This window comes from Eptatretus burgeri, chromosome 14 (genome assembly GCF_056783735.1).
Source record: "Eptatretus burgeri isolate ZD-2024b chromosome 14, Ebu_testis_v1, whole genome shotgun sequence".
Lineage (NCBI taxonomy): Eukaryota > Metazoa > Chordata > Myxini > Myxiniformes > Myxinidae > Eptatretus > Eptatretus burgeri.
In genome coordinates, this window is record NC_140974.1 from 57,448,167 (window position 1) to 57,472,179 (window position 24,013).

General features: G+C 43.3%; 1 protein-coding gene and 1 pseudogene across 7 annotated transcripts in view; both read left to right on the top strand.

The window, feature by feature from the left end:
• The window catches only part of LOC147013304 (RB1-inducible coiled-coil protein 1-like), a 126,080-nt gene extending 106,872 nt beyond the window's left edge, over positions 1-19,208 (top strand). For all 6 annotated transcript variants that reach the window (XM_085855010.1, XM_085855012.1, XM_085855009.1 and 3 more), the window contains 2 exons: positions 17,533-17,603; positions 18,071-19,208. In XM_085855010.1, the coding sequence (XP_085711136.1) occupies positions 17,533-17,603; positions 18,071-18,336 (337 nt within the window). In that variant the 3' untranslated portion in view covers positions 18,337-19,208. The remainder of the gene's footprint in view (positions 1-17,532; positions 17,604-18,070) is intronic.
• Positions 19,209-19,930: 722 nt separating this feature from the next.
• LOC147013305 (uncharacterized) overlaps positions 19,931-24,013 on the top strand; it is a 31,266-nt pseudogene continuing 27,183 nt past the window's right edge. Inside the window, exons 1-4 of the transcript XR_015051259.1 lie at positions 19,931-20,161; positions 20,336-20,671; positions 20,946-21,011; positions 21,218-21,298. The product of XR_015051259.1 is annotated as an uncharacterized LOC147013305 (transcript). The remainder of the gene's footprint in view (positions 20,162-20,335; positions 20,672-20,945; positions 21,012-21,217; positions 21,299-24,013) is intronic.

Here is a 24,013-nt window from a genome sequence, read left to right on the forward strand (position 1 = left end):
GAATTGCTCTGATATAACATCCCATTTATGCAATACATATTCTCCATTGAACCAATGATGTAAAAAGACACCCGAGCAGGTTTGAAACAGTTTACCAAAGAAAGGTATGTATACTGAAACGCAAAATAAACTTACCACTTGTTTGAAATGTAATAAAATTGTAACAGTTCAAAATAAAACAAACCAACAATTGCTAATTGAAACATTGGCATTTTATTGATGACATGTCAAGTTTTTGACCAAGATACACCATCTCATAAGTTTGTTCTACAGTACAGAACAGCACAGGGTGCAATGTCAGTCCCCTTTCAATAGTGTGTGTGGCCACCATTGTTTTGGATCCAGGCAGTGCATCGTCGGCGCATACTGCCTACCAGTCTTTGGATGGATTGCTGCTGGATTCTGTCCCACTCAGTCCTCAATGTCTGAAGCCATCTGACTTAGGACCATCTGCCTGTCCTGCCTTGCAGTGGTGACTCTTGGCCTCCCTGATTTAGGTCTGTCATCTGCAGAGTTGTGGAGGGTGTCTCTGTCCACCAGGACCGATATCGTCTGGTGTGAACAGTCAAGGCTATGTGCGACCTCACGGTAGCTCAATCCGCCTTGCAGTATGCCCAAGGCACACTGCCGTTGATCCCTTGACAATTGTGGCATGTTGATTGAAATGCCCATTTTGCACTGGCCTTTTTAAAGCCAATATCAAGACATCACGTGCAGCTCATTAAAATCATCCCATACCCCTTGGCAAATCACTGACAGTCAAAACGGCTGTTCAACAGCTGTGCTATGAAGTGACCATTGAAGGTTCAAGTGACCATCCATGACCGTTTTGTCTGACAGTGAGGACACTATTGTCCACAAATAAGTTCACACATTTACTACACGCAGTGTTATTGTTGATATTTGAAGGTTTAAAAAGGTAAGTTTCTTTTGCGTTTCAGTATATTTACAAGCAAATATTTACAGGCAATTCAGTGTCACAAAGAAAAATAATTATCCCTTCAGCACATAAAGATCCTCTTAAACAATCTTACTTAATTATGCACAGGACAGGCTTGCCACATTCACACCGGGGGAGTAGAGAGAGAGAACGAAAAAGAGAAAGATCGGGGCGTTTAGTCGGCCACTCGCTCATTCGCTCACCCTACGCTTGTGTTGTCAGGTGGGTTTACGTTGGTCCAAAGTGGAGGGTAGGGAAGAGGATGAAGGAAGTGCGGTATCGGGAGAGGTGCAGTGTGTGCAGTGCACGTGCTTAGAGGGAAAGGTGTGAGGTGCGTGTCAGTACCTCGACCAGACGGGACATGAGGTTAATCGTTGATGACTCTTTTGTGCATCTCAAGTTTCCGAATTAGGGGGGTGTAGAGATAGAAAGAAGTTTGTAACCTCTGCACACCCAAGAACTGCGTGCATTCTGCCCTCTAAGCCCTTTGGTCCACAAAGCTTGAACGGGCAGTGACTCGTCCGGGCAATAATTCATTCAGGCAGGAAGGTAGGTATGAAGGTCCTTTTCCGTGCAGGTCGATGGATGCGCTAGACAGGTGCGGAACTCCGGCATGTACCGGCTTATATCAGCCTTAGACGAGGTGTGTGTTTCAAGCAGTAAAGGTCACCGCAACATGCTTTGACCCCTGCCGCGTCACCTTCCATTGGCCCTCCTTTGTCGCAGTGTAACATTGCATATTGCTTGCCATTACCTGTGGTACTTGCCATTGAAATTGTAGCACTAACGTCGTCGGCTTTGAAGGAACCGCGTCGGCAACGATGACAGCGCTAACATCGATCTGAATGTATGTCAATGTAATTGTGATGTTGTTGTGGTTGTGCTGTCGGTGTGGTTTGCGCGACGGGAAGGTGCAAGGGGGGGGGGGTGGGAGTAATATAGGAAAAAGGATTAAAAGTGATTAAGGACGGGAAGGATTGGATTTGAATGGATAAAATGAAAAGGGAGGTTTACAGGGTTTGAGAGGTCTGATAGGGGGATGGGTGAGGGATTGGGATGGATGGGGGAATCTCAAGAAGGTGGGGAATCACAATGGGGACGGAACTTGCTAACATACGCAACGCGTTTTACCTCATGCTTGATATGAGTGGAAGTACCTGACGAAGCACAATTACTTCTGTGATATTTAAGCAAGGGGTTCTTTATGTGTTGAGTGTGACACCCCGGGGTCCTTTTCCACATCCGTAACAGTATCTTCCCTATTTTCAACAATCAGGTAATTGCTCTTTACGATATCGAGACTGTGCGTGCTTCTCGGACTCGGTGCTCTGTTGTACGTAGCCTACTGTATGGTACTTAAGTAGCTCACGCCACCGCTTCGCTTCACTCCTGTTTGCTGTACCACACAGTACTCATTTGGAATTCGTGGCAGATGCATCTTAAGCCTTTCCATTCCTTTTCTGTGCTGTATTTTACCTCTGTCACTGGAGGTGGACAGAGGTGATGTGTTCACTCCTATTTGTCTGTTTGTCTTTGTCTGTCTGTTTCTCTGTCTGCGACCAGGATATCTCAAAAGGTTATGGACGGATTTGGACGGAATTTTGTGGACAGGTTGGATCCAGATACGGCCCATCAGTGGGATACAAAACATAAACTGTTCAGCCTGATGGAGATACGTGCTCTCCCAAGTGCTGTACTAGTTTGCTCTTATAATATAATGGCAGTCAACAAGTATTCAAGTTAGAGTGACTAGTGCATTGGTGCTGGTGGTGCGAAGAGCAAGCACATTACGTTTATGATGACACAGAAATGGAAATTATCTACATGAGTATAGATAAGGATCAATCAATGCAAAGTCGTGTAATCATTCTCGTGTGGTTCTTCAACAATATTGTTATGTTTGTGGGGTATATGGAGGAATTTCATCGTAAAGGTAGGATTGTATAGCATAGCATGATCCGTGGATGGGTACGAGACATCTCAATGTAAATTAAGTAGGGAAAACTGAGCTTAAGTGTTACAGGGTTAACAAGGTAGGGTTGAAAGCTCCTCTCTCAAAATATGTGATTGCCCCCATGACATTTTCCTACGTTTTTGCATTTACAAGGCCAGATATAAAAAGGAACCACATTCTTACAATAACAACAACCAGCACACTAAAAACCGGTAACTGGCAGGCCAAGCCCCCAAGGCTGATGATTGGTCGTTGTGACATGTGAGGGAGGATGATCGAGTAGAGACTGCGGTCAGAACAGAGGGTCTCTCTCTTGCCTCTCCTCGGCATGGTCAAGAAGGCTGCACGATTCTCGTTCTTAGTGTTGTGTGAATTTGCTCACATGCTGGAGCAAGACGCAAGCCATTGACTGTTCGGCTTGGTCGTGAAGTTTGTGCGCTTTGGGAGGAGAGGAAGAGAAGAAGAGGAGTGCGTCTCTCAGGTCAAACTCGGCAGTATCCCGTATTGGAGGATCAAAAAAAGGCCACGCCTTTTGCTGTGAGCGAGCCTAGTGCTGAGACAGGAGTGGTGTCGGCAATTTTAATTGTAAGAAGGAACTTTGACGATGGCTGGTGGGCTGTTGGCGTTAAGGACCGCCCGCACGAATTGTTTCACTACGTTGCCACGGAGAGCGTCTTCGGCCATCTGGTGCATTTTCTGTGTGGGGAGAGACTCCATGCCATTTTTATGCGTTTCCCACGCAGTGGCTTTGCGGTTTGAGGTTCGCCAGGCTCCAAAAGATCGTCTCTGGACACAAAGCTGAGTGCTCGCATAAAGAAAAATTTCTTTTATTTTTTATCTTTCCCTTGTCTTTTTGTGACTAAGTGGAGACGTCTCAAGTTAGGCTTTAGTTTTAGCCCACATTTCATTTTCACTCTCGATTTATTTTCATTATAAATCATTGATTTATTTTTATTTTACAATTATTTCTTGAATTCACTTGTGTTTGTCTATTCATTGTGGGTTTGAGAATAAACCCGTGTGCTTCCATTCTGGTCAATGCTCCGTGGTGGGGCACCTCCACTGTTCACCTCCAAGTTAACACCGTTCAGCTATCCGTCCAGGTCGGTGTTAACCGGCCGTGGACACGACAACATGACATTAAGAAGCAATGTGAAAACCTGTTGAAGGTTTATGCTGAGAGCGACTCAAATTATGGCATTGGGAAGCAGAGAACAAAATAACGTGAACGTAACCAACAGACAAAATTTTAACAAGTTTGTCTCAACACAGAAATACACGGTGACAAATATTCGTTCCCAGGCACGCGATCAACAATGCTCCTCGACAAAAATGACCAGCATGATGGTGCATGAGAGCATTCGCACTCCTCAAAAATGAGTCACTGATCTATCCTCATAATCTTGCACTTTTTGGTTCACGAGCACCAGCCAGAGTGACCTCTATATTCGTTATGTCTGTGTGTATGTGTGTCTGTCTGTCCAGAGCATAACTCCGTGGACTTTGATCCGATCTTGATGAAACTTGGTTATGTGTCCAATATCAATGTCTAGTTGTGTTTTTCTGGATGAGGGCGTGCTACGCCCATTGTGGGCAGAGCCACGCCTCAAAAATAGCCATTTTTAGGGGGTAGTCGGATTAAATATCTATCTTCTCCTTGGGAATTGACTGAATGGAATGGGTTCTTCGGTATTTGAATAGCAAAATGAATGATCTAAAACTTGTCGTTGTCCGATTTTTCATTTTCGTCCCAAGGTCAAGGGCACAAGGTCAAAAACTTTGAAAATTGCGAATTTTGACAGAAAAATCATACGACCACCCAAACTTTGAGAGCGAGGATGACAATATTTTTTTATGCATAATCTTGAGGTCATTCCCCACCTAAAGTCTTGAAACCATTTTGCTCTATCTCGAACACCTTGTCCGTGGCGCCCCCTTCAAGTTTGTTTTTACGCTGATTTCATCAAAGTATGGATAATCCGAGGAGTGCGAAATGCCATATAGCCTATATGACGTTATATTGTTCCTGGAATGTTCCAGAGGAAGGTTTGCACCAAAGGTCATAATCCTTGACCTTTGACCTTTAAAGGCCACAAAGGTCAAATTTTCAAAGTTGTGGGAATCAAACCGGGTTTTCGACCTTCTTCGACGAACTAACTCCAATAACCTATAGCACGTATTCTGTTTCCTTATTTTAATGTCCACAACATTGTTTTGTGACCTTTAAAGGTTATACAAAGGTCAAATTTTGAAAGTTGTTGAACGAAACCGGGTTTTCGACATTTTGCAGCTATTAACCTGTCACCCGTACCACATCAAGTTGATCATTTTTATAACTTGGTCAAACATTATCATATTGTCTCATCCTTGACTTCTGAAACAATCTACATCGTCCAATACCGCTCGTGAACCATTGTCGTCTTCAGACTTGTTTCTTCTTTTTTTTTTGGTCTAAATTTGAGACCTTTTACCTTTGTCTAATTATTTGGTGGACGATCATACCTGGAAAGTTTCACCTCAATCTGCTCAGCTTTTTCGGAGAAGAAGATGTTTGAAGGTTTTCATGTTAAAATCAATATGGCTGCTGAACCACATGACCGATGATCAATCGATTTCCCCCCCCCCCCCCACCATACAATTTAGCCCTCGATGACACTCAAAAACTTTAATACTGATCGGATAAAGCGGTCGACGTATGAAATTATGACATCGAAAATTACACTTGTTTCCCATAGGAAGTACTTGACATGTGCAAAGTTTCAATTTTACCATGGAGTGATTTTGGAGATACAATGGTCCAAAGTTGTTTTTTTTTTCCCCTTTTTCTAATGTGGCTGCTGCACCATGTGACCTATGACATCATTATCATGACAACATTCTGCATGATTAGTCGCCCCTATGGTGAAAATTTTGTGAATCGGATAAGCTTTTGCAGAGAAAACAGAATATTCGCATGGACAGACGGATGGACAACCCGAAAAAATAATGCCACCGGCGACTTCGTCAGTCGAGGCATAAAAAAATTCTGTATAATCATCCATTCTATAAAAAAATTCTGTACAATTGTTTGAATCCAAGGATAAAGTGTGACCGTCGAGGCCTTGAGAGGAATTTCCGTTTAGCTCATCTCATGTCTCGGCTGCCGCCTGTGGCGTAACAGCTAATGAGGGAATGGGATGCAGGTTGGCAGCGCTCGTAGCATGACGGGTCACTAGAGAGGCTGGAAGTTGATTAGTGTCTGACAAACAAGATTACTTCAATCCTCCACACCATCTGAAAATGGTGAGCAGGCATTTCCATGGATTGATATTCCCATTGATAATGGAGGATTTGGAAACTGGTGTTTGTGAATCCCCAGTGATATCCAGTTCTCTTTCTTCCTCTGGTTGTTTTTCTTATTATTGTAACAGTTGTTGTTCTGATGATTATGTGGTAGAGCAAGAGGTCTTTTGGTCCATCCTCCATGGACTATATCCATACCCAATATGAAATCTACTCAACTTCATGTGATGCAGTAATTGAATTATTTTTCCTTCTCTCAAAGTGGAGTTAATATCAATAACATTTCGGTTCATAATGGAGTTTGTACATCAGAAAAGTGATGGATGCCCTTTTTGTTTTGAGACAAGTGACGGATAAATACCAGTCAAAGCAACATAAAGTTTTATATTCATTGATGTTGAGAAGGCTTATAACCGGGTGCCTCGGGAAGAAGTTTGGAGATGAGCAATAATTAAAGGAGTCCCTCAGAAGTATGTTAGACTATTACAGGACATGTATAAGGAGTGCCAGGCAAGAGTAAGAAGCTGCAGTGTGGGAGAGAGTGAAGAGTTTTGAAGTTAAAGTTTGATTGCACCAAGGATCGGCACTGTACCCCTTCCTCTTCCTGATTGTCATAGATGTTCGAACTGAGAAAGTGAGACAGGAAGTGTAATGATCAATAATATTTGCAGATAAGATTGAGCTGTGTGGTGGGGATGATGATAATATGACTGAGTATCTGGAGAAATGGAAAAAAAAGTGCTGGGAAAGATAGGGGATGTGAAGATCAGCAGACCAAAGACTCAATATATGGATTATCAGTTTGAGCCTGGGGAAGAGGATCTGGGTGAAGGTGTAAGGATTATGGGTGAAGGTCTGGAGATAAGTGAGTAGCTTCAACTATCTGGGCTCTGTGCTGGCAGAAGATGTAAATTTGGCAATGGGAATTGAGCGACGGATTCATTCTGGTTGGAATATTTGAAGGGAGGACAGGGAATGTTGTGTGATAGAAAACTACTGCTGAAACTGAAAGGAAGAATTTACAACTGTTATGAGACCAGCATTGTTATATAGTGTGGAGGGAGACATGGGCAACACCAAAGAAAGGGAAACAGATGCTGGATGTGAATGAAATGTGGATATTGAGATGGATATGTGGAGTGACGAGAAAGGACAAGATTAGGAACCATTATATCAGGGGGGCAGTGAGAGTTGTGGAAGCATCAAAGAAAGTAGCAGAGAAGAGATTAAATTGGTTTGGTCATTTGATGAGAGAGAGTATGTGGTGAGGTGAGTGGTGGAGATGGGATTGCCAGGAAGAAGGTGAGGAAGAAGGCCCAAGACCAAATGGAAGGATGTGGTGGCAAGATATTTAGAAGAATAGGAGACTGACAGATGAAGAAGTGTGATCAACCAGCATTGTGGCGACCTAAGTAAAAATTGGAGAAGCCGAAAGAAGTGGTTGGTACATAAATCGCATGCAGGACAGAGACATTTGTAAACATGCATCAGTTGACTTTATTGTAAATTACAACAGTGTAGACTATGAGCTGATAGATATGGTAGACTGGATTTGAACCGAGCTTCTTTGGTTCAGTTAGGAACACTAAACATGCCAACCCCATTTACTTTTACTAGCCGAGTACCCACCCAATGGGCGATCTTGTTCCAAGCATACAACACGTTCTTCTGATGTATACCTTTATTTTGGCTGTCTATAGGCAACTGACAGCTCTGTGTAGGCAAAAAAAAATAACCCATGAAGTTAGGTGCATGAAGCAAAAACAAACCGACTGCTTATATTTCAAAACACCTCACTGCAATGGAAAACGTGGGGACAGGAATACTTCACTGTAGATGGTGGAGACTTGTAATACCCTTCCCCACCAGGAGGCGGCACAACACGATACACATTTACATGGAGAATTTGCGTCCTCCTCCCCCCCCCCCAAGACCACGGGCAAAGATAAAAACACCCCTACACATTAATTGGGGTCATGCTGATCCCATGTAGCAAGTCTGGATGTAATCAGCCCAGAACTGTAGGCGGAGTAGCGCGACAAACAAACGAGCACACAAAAGGAAACGAACACCGGTCCGTGAATTATAGTAAGGACAAAGGAAGAAAGGGGGAAGTAATTGTGAATTTACCATTTAATAAAAAAAAAAAATTGTTTGTATACCTTGGCGAGGCTCGTGTGAGAGCTAACAAAAAACGCACAGCAAGGGGGGCATGAGACAAGAGGGGTGGGAGTGGGAAGGACAAAAGAGTGGGGAACAGAGACATTAGATCTGTGGAAGGGAGAGGGATGGGGTGGGGAACATGGGGAATACAAGATCGACATTACAAGGACTTTCAGGAAGGAAAGCAGGGAATTTGAAGGAGGTGGGTTTGGGTGGATTATTGGGGGTAGAAAAGATCGAGGATTTGAATGGGGGATGATAGGTGGTGGTGAACAGCTGTTTTGGTGGCCTGGAGGGAAGAATGGGATTGAATAGTGAGGGAGTTTTTTTTTTGTATACCTTGTCGAGGCTCGTATGAGAGCTAACACACAACTCACAGCAAGGGGGCATGAGACAAGAGGGGCGGGAGTGGAAGGGACAAAACAGTGGGGAACAGACACATTAGGTGAACTGTGGAAGGGAGAGGGATGGGGATGGGACGGGGAACATGGCGAAGAGAAGATGGACATTACAGGGACTTTCAGGAAGGAAAGCAGGGGAATTGAAGGAAGTGAGCTTGGGTGGATTATCGGGGGTGGAAATGATCGAGGATTTGGATGGGGGAAGATAAGAGGTGGTGGTGAACAGCTGTTTTGAAAGCCTGGAGGGAAGAATGGGAATGAATAGAGTGAGGAAGTTTATTCCAAAGGCTGGAAAAAAGAGGAATGAAAGAGTGAAGATGAGCAGTGATTCGTGATTTTGGTAGTTTTACCAGAAGGGGGTTGTTGGCGGACCTTGAGCGCCCTGTGGAAATGTGGTGGGGACAAATCGCAGAGAGAGCAGGGGGGGCAAGGCTGGAGAGGAGTCGGAAGAAGACAGAAAGACCACCGACCAACCTGCGGTGATTGAGTGAGAGGCCCAAAGACTCAGCTTCATTGCGGGAGATGCCGATGATCTTAAATGCCCTGGTTTCGACAGCGTGAAGCCAAGAAAGGTGGGAGGCAGGAGCACCAGCCCAAAGGGGAGAGCAGTACTCCATCAGGCTACAGACAAAAGCTTTGTAAGTGGTCAGGAGCTCAAGAGGGCCGAGGAAGGACTTTGCACGACGGAGGATTCCCAGTCGGCGACTGGCTTTGAAGGCGATGTTTGAAATGTGGCTTTCCCAGGAAAGGTCATGGCAGATCGTGAGACCCAGAAGCTTTAAAGGAAGGACTTCTTCCAGAGGATTGTTGAGAAAGTGGATGGGGGGGGGTCTAAACGGTCCTTTCGGAGAGACATAGTGAGAGTGTGAGATTTGTCCGGATTGAAAGACATGTTCCACGTGTTGGACCAGTTTGTGATTTTACCCAGATCTGCAGTGAGCGAAGAAGCTGCTGCTTGCCGGTCTGAGGGATTCCCAATGGTACGCCAGAGGGTGGAGTCATCAGCAAAGAGATATAGAGGATTTTCCAGAGAGTCGGAGAGATCATTGATGAAAACCAGAAAAAGAACAGGGCCCAGAACGCTACCTTGAGGAATTCCAGCCTGGACAGGAAGAGGGGATGAAAGAACTCCATTTAGGGCCACACGTTGACTGTGACAGGAGAGGAAGTCTGCGAGCCATGAGTGGAAATGGCCTTGGATACCATAGAAAGAGAGTTTGTTGAGCAGGACAGGGTGCCAGACTGTCAAAAGCACGTGATATGTCCAGGGATACGGCTCGAATTTCATTTCTGGCATTGAGGACCTCCATCCATTGTTGGGAGAGCAGAAGCAGCATATCCAGGGTAGTGTGACCTGGTCTGAAACCAAATTGATGATTGGAAATCAAGCCATTGGAGAAGAGGAAGGATTTCATGTCTGAAGCGATGATGGATTCCATAACCTTGCTGATGATTGGCAGAAGGCTGATTGGTCTGTCGTTGCAGGGATCTGTTTTTGCACCTTTTTTATGCAGGGCAGTGATGTTTGCTGATTTCCAAGCAGATGGCAGATGACCTTGAGCAAATGAGAGGGTGAATAGAACAGAGAGAGGGTGAGCAAGAGCAGAAGAGCAGGTTTTTAGGACACGTGGGCTGATACCGTCTGGACCATTCCATCTTTATTTACTTTTAACATTGTTTTTAATAAATGGGGACAGGAACAACGCAAGCATGATAGGCTGAATAGCTCTCTCATGCTCCAAAGCTCCCTGTTTATCTTTGTGTAATGCTGTTAAGAACAGGAAGAAATGGGGAGTGGAGGACAGAGAGTTGGGGGTAAGGGTGCATGTAGTTGGAAGAGGGAGATTGAGATGTTGGGAAGGGGGAGGGGGATTGAGGACTTCGGGTTGGAAAGGGGGTTGAGTACTTGGGGTTTGGGACAGTTGAGGACGTGAGGAAGAAAGGGGTCGGGGATGACATAGTTGGCTTGAGGGAACGGGGAGGGCAGAGAGGGGACAGAGTTTGGGATCGAGGGGTTTGAGGCTTTTGAAGGGGGGGGGGGAGTTGAGGACATTGGGTTGGGATGGGGTTTCAGGATTTGAAGAAAGGGGGAGGGGAGCACAGAGTTTGGGTGTGGTGGTAGGGGGGGAGCAGAGAGAGGACAATTGGGAGGGGGGGTTAAGGACTTGGGATTGTGTGTGTGGGGGTTGGGGGAGGTTAGGGACCTGAAGTCACATTTTTCATTCCGCAGAATTTCCATGGGTCCCAGATAGTCCCATTGGGTCTTATGGGTCCTCTAGTTATTTTGGGTCCTCATGGTCTTTTAGTCCCTTAAGGTCTGTTGGATCCCCTGGGTCTTTTGGATCCTCTGGGTATTTAAGTCTAATGGGTCTTTTGAGTCTTCTGGGTCTTTGGGGCCTTTTTGGGTATTTAAGGGTCTTCTGGGTCTTTTCGTTCTTCAAGGGTCTTTTCATTCTTTAAGGGTCTTTTCTTTATTTTTGGGTCTTTGTGGTCTTTAGGGTCTTTAATGGTGTTTTGGGTCTTTTGGATGTTCAGGGTCTTTGGGGTCGTTTGAGTCCTCTGGGTACGTTAGATTAAGTATTTCAGGTCACAATTATGGGTGACATCAGGTTAGCTGTCCAACCAATGGGTGAAGAGCATACATACATACACTTGCTCCATGATACAGTATATAGATATAGATAACCCTGCGATATACACCTTATTTGCTCAACCAATGATAGTGATCCCAAATGTTCCTTCACCCAGCAGACACAATAGACAGAATATGATGGACAAACGTTAATTGTGTCATGTTGATCTACATCATCTCCATCCTCTTCAAGACACTCCTTCCAGCAATAAAACAACCTTTAGGTCCTAGCACAGAGACCTCCCTTCCAAAATGTCCTCATTGTGGTGCATGTGACTATGTTAACCTCTTTGGAGGACACAAAATGTCTTCACCTCAGCATGCTGGATTGTTCCATTCAATTTTCTGATCACATTGACCTTTGACCTGAGAAGTTACAAGCAGGGCGACAGACTTTTGGGATGATCCTCACAAACTAACTTGAGATCCAAATCCTGTAATTCTTAATTCGTATCCCATTTAATCTCATGATGAGACAGCCTATCTTGCACCCCTCAAAACGACAGCAGATGCAACTAGAACGGCACTCTGTAGAGTACATACGTATGCCAGGCTGAACAGTTTATGTTTTGTATCCCACTGATCGGCCGGATCCGGATCCGGACCTGAACCAAAATCGAATCGGCTTGTTTTTGTCACTTAGCCAACTCATCCATAAAGTTTTGTCATAACTCGTCCACAACTTGAGATATCATGCTACACATCATTTTTGGCCCCATCTTTCAGTGGTGAAGAATCACTTAAAAAAAATTATCGTATCCAGATCCGGATTCGGATTTTCACCAAAATCGAATCAACTTGTTCTTGTCAGCTGTCACACACTCAACCTGTCCACCAAGTTTCATCCGAATCCGTCCATAACTTTTTTGAGATATCCTGTTCACAGTCAAACAAACAGACAGACAGCAGTGAAAACATAACCTCCATACACCTTTGGTGGTGGAGGCAACACCCTGCTTAAGACCGAAGCAAAGTTTTTTCCGTTTTTGTCAGATTTGACCTGGCCTTCTGGGCATCGACTAGACAACTCGCATTGTACGAACTCACCACAGAGCCATATCGTCGACCGAGAATTAACAGGGTCTATTTGACATTTCATTCAAATTTAGAAGAAGTCCATGTAGAAGGGCAACAGAGGAAACTAAGTAAGATTATTTTATGTAACTTTTATATGTACCTGTTATGTTTGTTATGTTATATGTACGTGTGTTATGCACACGATATGAAAATAAAATGTTATGAGATGGCGGCAATTCCACTTTGAATTTTTGATTTCATTTTTCTCAAACTTCAAAAAAGTGTAGTTGGACCCTGTTAATTCTCGGTCGACAATATATGAACCTTAACACAGCTAAAGCCAAACAACCATCTCTTCCACGAGCCGAGACTATGTATACAAAAAAACCCAACAATGGAACTCTATAAGAAACCTGCCAGCAAAACTGCAGCATCGAGGTGAGATTGCTCATTGTGGTCACAAATTAATCATATTGAAAGCTCCCCACTCACCCCCAGCCCTCTTCCCACCGTTGGTGGTTTCATTTTTTTGAAGTTCCTGCAGGATATTTGCAGTTGTATTCTACCTGGATCACATGACATCATTTATAAAATATACACTATTGCCAAAAATATTGGGAGAGTAATATGTAGTATTATTATTATTATTATTATTATTATTATTATTATTATTATTATTTCGTATGTAGCCTGTGACGACTGTTGGCAACATTGCTGGGAGCGTGGCTGTGTCGCTGATGCAGAGCCCCCTGTTTCCAGTAAGCCGCTACTCATTTTGCCGACCGAGAAAGGATGACAGGCTGAGTCAAGCCACCTGGTATTATCTAACGACATGACAGGGGCTCAAACTCGGGACCCTAAGATCTTAATCCATCCACCTTAACCCTTAAGCCAACACCAGGCTGCAGGGTTGTTAATCCACAACCATTCATTCAATCAATAATAGAGGTGTAACTGTCACTATTAACACTTTGTCCAAAATGTCGGGAGGTATGACGTCAGGTGTGATATTTCACTATAGCTCCTTCGGATGAAGTGTGGATTTGTGGATGGATGGTGCTTTGTTGACATGTCCTCAGGCGGGGTTCCAAAAGATCCCAGAGCAGTTGTTCCTAACAGACACAGCGGTACGGCAAAGGTACATTGTCATGTTGGTAGATGTCAGGATTCTCAGCAGATTAACATTGTCTTAACTGTCACACAACAGTACCTTTATAAACCAGATATTGCTTTGAATTGTGGGGAAAAATATACACATGCAGATTTGGAGAGTTTATTTGAAGTGTCGATGCACTTGTCCTAATATTTTTGGTAATAAAGTGTATTTTGCATTGCCGTGTGAAAATGCCAAATCTAAGTAAGTAAAAGTGAAACATCTTTGGGGCTCTTTAGTAAATAAAAATACATCCTCATTATGTGTAATTGGGACTCTACTCTTGTCCATGAGGTGGGGACGGACCGCTTTCTCAATTGCCCTTGGACAAATGAATTCCATGTTCTCAGCCCAGCAAACATCAATCCCTCGACTGGCTCGCCTCTGACATTACTTGTGCTGTTTGTTGGTTGACGAGCACAAATGTCAAACAAATGTCATTGCCCTTCAGCCTTATTGGAATTATATTTATTTTCAATCATAGGTCTTTCTCTGAGGTTTGTTTGCAAAATTTCAGGATTATGAGATGAGCTTGTGATTGGCAGAGAGTGCAGCAGATTCCAAGGCTTGAAGCCTAAAAATTTAGTGTGCGCAGTGTGCGGGGGCTGCAATGTACACTCACCATTCATGTACATTGCTGAAAGGAGCCTGGGTGGCTGGATTCTGTATACATTCTGTACAGATAGTGGACAAAAAAATGGAAACACCTGGGCACATGGGCCGTACAACATGTACGCAAAATACAGGCCGCCATACATACACGACCGGCATGTGAAATATGCAAGCCTCTTCCCAGCAGTGCTCTTATCGCGTGTATGTGTATATATATATGTATTTATATATATGTATATATATGTATTTATATATATGTATATATATATGTATATATATGTATTTATATATATGTATATATATATGTATTTATATATATGTATATATATGTATTTATATATATGTATATATATGTATTTATATATATGTATATATATGTATTTATATATATTTATATATATGTATATATATGTATTTATATATATGTATATATATATGTATTTATATATATGTATATATATGTATTTATATATATGTACATATATGTATTTATATATATGTACATATATGTATTTATATATATGTATATATATGTATTTATATATATGTATATATATGTATTTATATATATGTATATATATGTATTTATATATATGTATATATATGTATTTATATATATGTATATATATGTATTTATATATATGTATATATATGTATTTATATATATGTATATATATGTATTTATATATATGTATATATATGTATTTATATATATGTATATATATATGTATTTATATATATGTATATATATATGTATTTATATATATGTATATATATGTATTTATATATATGTATATATATGTATTTATATATATGTATATATATGTATTTATATATATGTATATATATGTATTTATATATATGTATATATATGTATTTATATATATGTATATATATGTATTTATATATATGTATATATATGTATTTATATATATGTATATATACACACACACACACACACACACACACACACACACACACACACACACACACACACACACACACACACACACACACACACACACACACACACGGTGTCCCAAAAAAATGTACTCACATTTTGGCTCCTCATAACTCATTGAATTTTTCATTTATTTTCAGATCAAATTGACCCTAATAATGGCAGAAGTACGACTAGGTTTTGAAGAAAGAAATTTTTTCATAAAGTGCTACTGGAAGCACGAAAACATCATGGAAGTGCAAAGACATTTTAGAAGACATTTTCACAAAGATCCACCAACGCGACGCACCATTGCTCGCATCCGAGATAAGTTTGAAACAGATGGAACTGTGCATGACGTCCATAAGGAGCGTTCAGGAAGACCACGGTCATCAACCACCCCCCGCAAAGGAAAATCAATTGCTGGAAACCCTCCACCGATCCCCACGGAAATCTGTACGACAAATGGTTCTTGAGACAGGAATCCCAAAATCAAGCGCCCATCGCATTTTGAAGCGAATCAATTGGAAAAGTTACATTCCAAAATTAATCCACGCTCTAAATGAAGACTATCCTGACCGTAGAGCTGAATTTTGTGATTGGTACCTGGGCAAATGCAAAGAAGATGCAGCATTTCCATCCAAAATTGTTTGGAGCGATGAGGCCAGCTTCAAGTTAAATGGCTCAATTAACTGACACAATTGCACCTACTGGGCTCCTGAAAATCCGCATGTTACTATGGAACACCATTTAAACTTACCAGGGGTTACTGTGTGGTGTGGGATATCAACATTGGGCATCCTCGGGCCATTCTTTTTTGACCAAACTGTCACTGTGGATGTTTACTTAAACTTGCTGCAGGAATCCGTCGGTCCACGGGTCGAAGAGATATTTGGTGACGAAGAGATCTACTTTCAGTAAGATGGAGCACCTCCCTACTACCACCGTGATGTAAGGGCCTATCTTGAAGCAACTTTTCTGAACAGATGGATTGGGTGAAGAGGTAGTGTTGAATTCCCTGAGCGTTCCCCAGACCTCACTCCAATGGACTTCTTTTTATGGGGATATCTCAAAGATAAGGTTTACGGCTCAAAACCAGTAACAGTCGATGAACTGAAAGAGGAAATTGAAAGACAATGTCTTGCAGTTCCAAATGAAATGATCCGTAACGCTGTTGAATCCATTGATCCGCGTTATCGGCTGTGTTTGGAATGTGATGGTCGTCAGTTTGAACATTTGTAAACATGCATTTGTACATTTAACCATTAATCTTGTTTCTAAGTCAATAAACAACGCATTTATTATCATTTAAAGAGCGAGTACATTTTATTTTTTGGGACACCCTGTATATATATATATATATATATATATATATATATATATATATATATATATATATATATATATATATATATATATATATATATATATATATATATATATAATCAAGCAATTGTATGTAGTCGATAAGGCTCGGCGAATACCTGCCTTTAGGAGAGCTTGCTGAGGGAGAGAATCCAATTTAGTAGTAGATCAAGTCGTTTTCCCTCCTCTCACATAAATGCCTCCATGATGAATGTGAGTTGTGAGGGAGACATGCCAGCCGAGCTGTGAATCGGCAGGGGGATGTCATCCCGTTAAGATTTGTGCATGTTCATTCTCTTTGGGTTAACCTGCGGGGTTGCCTTGGGTCTTCCTGCTCAGTCTTTAAGAGCTATATCCCGATTAGTTGGGATAGTTTTGTGATTTGTTTTTAACACGAAGATAAAACTACTCTCGCTCGAGCTACAGCGCTTAATGTGAGCAACCTCCCATTGCCACACGTATGGTATGCTACTTATTCCCATGGTCCCTTGGATTCTCCTTGCAGTTATTGCTTTCTATACCTCGATGTCCATTGTGCTGGAGATTTATGAACATCTTTTTTTTGTCTCCTGTACATAAAATACAGTTGCTCTCTTGATCCGGAGATACCACCCTGTGTTCTCTTGGTTTTTTGCTGTAACCTCATGACCTTTGAAACTCTTGCATTTTTATGTTGTTCACATTTCTCTGACTCGGCCCTGGTATGTGATAATGAATTGCCTCGTACTTTGTGTAAATTTCATTTTAAAAAGGTGGAGTGTGCAATTCATCAGCAAATGTGAATCATGTGTTTGAAATCCTCCCCCCCCCCTCCTCTCTTCCTTCCTCCCACTTCCTCCCTTCCAGTCACAAACACGTATGGTTGCTGTAATTAGCAACCCCTCCTCCATTATAGTGTTATTGTTTGGCATTCCTGGCATTTCATTTGCCCAATGAGCCGATAAGTTGAATACTTCAAATACTTTATACGTGATGTAATGAAATCATGACAGATATTGTGATAGTTATATTTGGAATTTTAAACCTGCTGTGCACTTATTCCAGAACCTCATTGTACCCCCCCCCCACCCCAGTACCTGGAGAGCCGCGGAAGTCGTGCGTGCTGGGAAAGTTGGTGGAGAAGGAGTACTGCCAGGCCAAGAAGGTATGTGGCATGTACACTGGATCACATATGTATGCTTTAGAAAGTGTCATCTCCAGAGCGCTTGCGCAATGTTAAGCTTCTCTAGTCCAACCTGATCGGACATGCATGGAAATCGAGCTCCACGCAAAGTTAAACGCACACATTGGCTCATCGATCTCACGACTGTCCCAGCAGGAAAGCAGTCTGCTGTGACTAAGACCTTATTGCATTGCATCCTTCATTTTATATCAATTATTCAGCTGCTCATTGGCTCGTGTTAATCCAGTGCACAGATTTGTTGTGCTCGTTGCATGGGGACCACCATAGATTGGCTGTCAGTGGGTGCATGGTAAGCTCACCTTGGGCAATGTAGGCAGAAATTCCTGCCCTTCTGAAAATGTTTACTCTGAGCTACAGTTTCCCCTTTTTTGTTGTTGTTGTTGAACATTTGCACTTTTTGACATCGAGTGCGGTTGGATTCCTTTCAGGTGCAGAACCGCTTCAACGTACCCCTGGGGACCAAGTTTTATCGAGTGAAGGCCGTGCGTTGGGGACATTCTGTCTAGTTTTCCTGCTCGAGTCATTCTCTGTAATAAGTGGGATGTGCATCTCATTCATTCATCTCTGCTGCCGAAGGAGTTCCAAAACCTCCGATCCCACCTTGCTATTCTGGCAGGTTCCAATCCCCGCACCCTCCTGTTTCTGCGTGTTCCAATCCCACCCTTCTGTTTCGACGAGTTACAGCTGTTCTTGAGGGATTTGGTCTCTCCCTCCCACCTCTTCTTATCAAGTAGTCACAAGGAAATTTCTCGGTAAAAGCGCAAATTGATCTGCAGAGTATCCGTGATGGCAATGTTTCCTTTGGCTGATGAATTATGGTTGGATGTTTCGGTGTGCAAAATAAAATGACCGAAGCACTCGTGCGCGCACACACACACACACACCACAGCACACTCAATCCCTTTGATCTATTTTTGCAATATTATAAAGTTTATGGCCTTTGTGTCCAGCAACTCAGAGAGATTAAATCTGCAAAGATGGATTGGCACTGCCATAATGGTATTTGCTTGCTGGCTTTCCTGCCCAGCCATCCTCGAGCTGAAAATTTCTTCAACATTAACCTCACCTCTATAATCGTGCACAATGCTGCGCCGCATGGCAAGGCTCCACACCGGGCTAGTGATGCGGTCTCTTGCTTGCACCGAACACGAGCACGTCAGGATCTACGTACCGTCTCGTTTCGAAAACGCAAAACGCCACTCGAGCAACCGTTCTGCTTGGAATGACGGGCGAACTCCGGACGACGACCCCGCCGGTGGAGGAACAGTCTACTTGCTGGTTATTCCGACAGCGGGTTAGAATCCTTCTCGGAATGTTTTGGGATTTCTAGCATGAGCAACGTTTTAAAATTGGAATCGCCATTCTGACTTGTCCATATTTAAACCTTTGTAATGCTTGTTTTAATACATTCGGCGAATTTCTTGCATCATATTTATGTAAAGGTAAGTTGTAAATGCTTCTGTTGTACAGGAATAGAGACATTAGGAAAGCCTTTCGGGGTTGTACTTTATACACATCCTTTTGTGCTGTAAATATGCTTCTCAATAAAGATGGCCTGAAAAGGTGTTTCTTGTGTAGACACTTGTACTCTTACGAGTTTACACCAAGGGACGTCATGTGAGCCAAGTCGTAATCGTTTTCTTAAAGGTCAATCGCTGGCATTTTCTGCCATGTAGATACTTACCCGATCGGAGCCTACTCTTATCATTTATGGGGGTGGGGAGTGTGGCGCGACAGTGCCCACCTGTAGGTTAGGGCAGGTGATGGTTAACAGCAATTGGCTCACATCACACCTTACATCATATACATCCATCCCATCCACTCAAGGGGCACTTGAGATCTGTAGGCTACAAGGGAGCACTTTTACCACCAATAAATATATGAACAGGTGTTTTAAAAAGTAAGAGTTTGCTTGACTCCTTGTTGGTCCAAAAGTATATTTAAAAATCAACTCAGGGTTCTGAGCTGCCTCGACTCAATGTATCCAGGTGTATTTTTAAAAAAATCAACAAAGTATTTATTTTTGAAAGGTCACCTTAAATTGGGGTCATGTGCCAGTGAGCTAAGTCATGTTTAAAATAACTTTCGGATGGGAATTGGATTTAATTGAAGAAGAATTGAGGCTTTCAGTCGAGGATTGATAGAGGATTCATGTTCGATTGTGCTCATGCTGGTCATGTTGGATATTGGATGTTGATCATGCTTGATGTTGGTCATGTTTAATTAAAAATGAATTGGTCTGAATTTAGAGGACTCGTTAGGATGACAGGTACATTTGTACTTGCTGGTTGAAAAGTACCTTCATGCAACAGGTACGTGGGTCATCCCCCTCTCCAGCGAACTATCCCAAAGTCTCACGCAAGGCTCATCGCAGCCTCTGTGCCCCACACACCCAGCGCTGCCGCCTCCACACCGAGCTTTCCGCCCACCAGGGCGCTCACCGTGCAGAGCGTCCGAAGCGCTTATAAAAGGCTTGGGAAATGGAGCGCCAGGGAAGGTGTGCAGAGCCGGAAAGCCAGGTGAGCCACTAAAGAGCAATCTAACAGCTTGTTGTCCCATTCATTGTTGGGTATACAAAGTGCCATTGACCATTGTACATGGAGTGAAACGACAGCTTTTCTAACTTTACCATAAACTTCGCGCAAAGACAAAAGTTAACGAGACTCAGTCCGTTGTTCGTGTCTTGGTCACAGGAGAGATGTGGCAGGTCCACCAATTCCTCACATTGACCATCGGTTTCCTGACGATGGACCCAGGAGTCACCTTGCAGGTGATGGACCCGGGGGTTGCCTTGCGGGTGGTGGAACCGGGGGTCGCTGCACGGGTGGTGGAACCAGGGGTCGCCGCACGGGTGGTGGAACCAGGAGTTGCTGCACGGGTGAGGGAACCAGGGGTCGCCGCACGGGTGGCCGAACCCGTTCTGCAGCTGTTCTTGCAGGCGATGCGTGCCCCAGAAGGTTCGGCCGGCTCTGCGAGTCTTAGCGGGGACTTCATCCGTGTGGCCGTGGATTACCAGGACAGGGCTCGAGGTGAACCCTGCGGGAGAACCTATTCATAATCATCATTGAGCTATTAATAGAAATATTATTAATTTATCAATCCGACGCTGTGATGTATGAACACATTGAGCTGAAACACGGGCAAAATGGACCGAATGGCCTTTTTCACTTGTCCTTATATATATGCAAGTTGTACATGACTGCCTTGCTCAGCTTGGTCTACTGACAAGTGGTGCTAAGTTGGTTCGATTGTCGAGTGTGTCTGATGCGGTGAGTGTGTGCACGTTGTGCCCTCCGTGCTCAGGACTCGTGGAACAAGGTCGCGAGGAAAGAGCCCCGACCAGCAGGAATGTGGTGTCGCGTCTCCTGGGTGAGTCTGACCCTCTTATAAGACCATGTAAGTATAAGATTGTACAAGGCATTCCTATATGAGATAACACAATCCCTGTTCATTCTGGGATTCATTTCAGCTCTGTTCCACACTGACTCTCCCAAGAACCCCCCAACCCCTCCCTCGTGAGCCCTGTGGACTTTCATTCATCCCTTTGTCCCTCCTCTGACCCAATGCTTCCCCAGGGTCACGGCTGTTCCACACCACCTGCAGGAAATACTTCCATCGCATCTTCCATGGAACGCGAGACTGCGTGATCCCAGCATGTAAGACCCTCAACTACACGTGTTTGCCTCCAAAATGATCTCATAGTTTCAAACTTCGCTATTTCTCACTCGCATGTCATCTCATAACAAAACGACACCAATACTCATACATGGTCTTTATGCTCTCTGTTTCGCCACTATCTATTCCCTAATCTGTGTTGAATACGATACCCACCCCTTTCCTTAACTTGTGTTAGAATCATGATAATGGGGCTTTATGACGTCATTCTGTCACATATTATACAACACCTATTTGGATCTTAAAGGGTGGCAACTGATTGACATGAAAAGCGTTGATGTTTGATTTGGAAGGTTGTTTGCCTCCATTTCATGTATCTCCCAATATTTGCCACACTTTTACACCAACCAGCTCTCAACTCCCATCCCTCCCCCTTTCACTCCACACACCTCCTCTTGCTGAGGGTTAGGGGTTAGTTACTATAATTCTCTTTATCCTTTTCACTTGTTTGTTCATTCTACTGCCTTTTGCATCCACCTGTTGTCCCACTACCCTAACACCAGTGCGTTGCCTTCGACTATTAATAGAAGGTGGCCTTGCTCGTTTAAAAGTCACCTCTTCATTCACGGTGTAATATTAACATCCAGAAAATAATCCTGACCAGTGTGTGTACCATGTTGGTTACTGATGAGGTTTTCCCACTCATTTCGCCAACCACATACCTGAAACTTCTAATGGGATTGATAACTTGATAATAAACCAAAAGCATACTGTCCCATTGGAAATTGGGCTGAAAAATGATGATTTGGACTAAAAATGAGAATATGTTCTATATCGTGAAATGCATCGCATCTTCATTCAACTAAATCATAGCTCAGCCTTTCATGATACAAACCATGATGGTATTTTGGACCGCTAGGGGTGCGTCCTTCCTGTATAGCCTGGTGTTGGCTCAGTGGTTAGGGTGGCGGCTTGGGATCCGAGCGTCCTGAGTTCAAGTCTTGTTGCCCGCTGAATTAATTCACCAGGGGGTTGACTCAGCCTGCCATCCTTCCGAGGTCGGCAAAATGAGTACCAGCTTGCTGGGATGACCGAGTCATTCAAGTATCCTGCGTCAGAGTGGCGACCTGTCCAGGATTGTGCCCAATAGCCAAGGAGACTGCTTCGGCAGCACCAACGCTCTGTACAGAGTATGGTCCCAATGGACTGGACTTCCTGTACCGAAGGTAAATCTGAAGAGCTATTGAATATTGACCTGTGGAGGGTGCTACAATGCTCTTTAATATCCATAGGGTAACCTCATCCATCGACGAGTGTTGGCACTATCGTAACGATGTTGATTCAAGGTCTTATGGTGACCTCAGTACAGGTGGATTCAATTGAGGCAACAAGAGCATTCAGTACCTTCTTCGTTCATCTGCAGCACAAGGCTGAGGGGTGGCATGGGCTGAGGGCGTGGCTGTGCCACTGATGCAGTGCCCTCTGGACGTTGGGGCAGGAATTTGTTCATGATGCCGGCGATAGCTCGTCTCCTCTTCGCGAAGGATACCGTGGGATCTTTAACTTCCACGAACGAATGCTGACAGATGAGACGCCCATTTTAACGTCCATCCGAGGGATGGTGCGCATATTGAAGAATCACCCTACCAGTGAAACACAGGGATGACAGTTTATAGCTGGGTGGGGATTCAAACCCAGGCTTAGACAGCTTGGAGGAAAGTGTGCATCCTTTCAGCTCATTCCGTACCTGACGTTTTGCCGTCGATAGATTTGTTTGTTCACTTCTGTATCTTTTGAAGATTTATTTTAATTTGGGGACGATTGTTGATTGCAAAAACAATTTGTAGTTTTATTTATTTATTGTGGTTATTTTATCAAAGGTGATCTTAAAAGACTTTTAATGAGTGTGCAGAGAAGATTATGCCCCACAGTGACAATCGAAGGCTCTTTTGTTGTTGCTGTTGAAGAATGTTTAGATAGAAGAGCCTTCACGAGATGAAGAGGAAAAACTTCCCTCTCCATCACTTGATTGCAGTCCCCATCACCACCGAGGTCTCTTCATTGTTGCCATCATTGTCGCTGCTGACGGTGAAGGACTACTTGCTTGTTCGTTCCACCTGTGAAACACAGGGATAACAGTGTATAGCCTCTGCTCACCGGGGCTGGCACGACCCACACCCAGGCTGCATCACTTCGGGCCACCGAGATACAGTGCCTTCAGAAAGTATTCACGCACCTCGACTTTTGTCACATTTTGTTGTTGCAGCCTGAATTTAAAATATTGAATATCAATTATTTTTGTCACAGATCTACACAAAATACCCTCATAATGATAGCAAAACATGTGTTCAAAAATATTCACAACTTAAAGTAAAATGAAAAGATGAAATGTCTTGCATCAATAAGTATTCCACCCCTGAGCCAATACCTTGGAGAAGTGCCTTTGGCAGTGATTGCAGCTTCGAGTCTTCTTGGTATGTCTGTATCAGCTTTGAACATCTGGATTTGGGGATTTTCTCCCATTCTTCATTGCAGATTTGCTCAAGCTCTGTCAACTTGGATGGGGAGTGTCAGTGAACAGCAATCTTCAAGTCCTTCCACAGATTCTCAATGGGATTCAAGTCTGGGCTTTGGCTGGGCCACTCAAGGACTTTCATGTTCTTGTTCTGAAGCCATTCCAGTGTTACTTTAGCTGAACGCTTGGGGTCATTGTCCTGTTGGAATGTAAATCTTTGCCGCAGTCGAAGGTCTTTTGC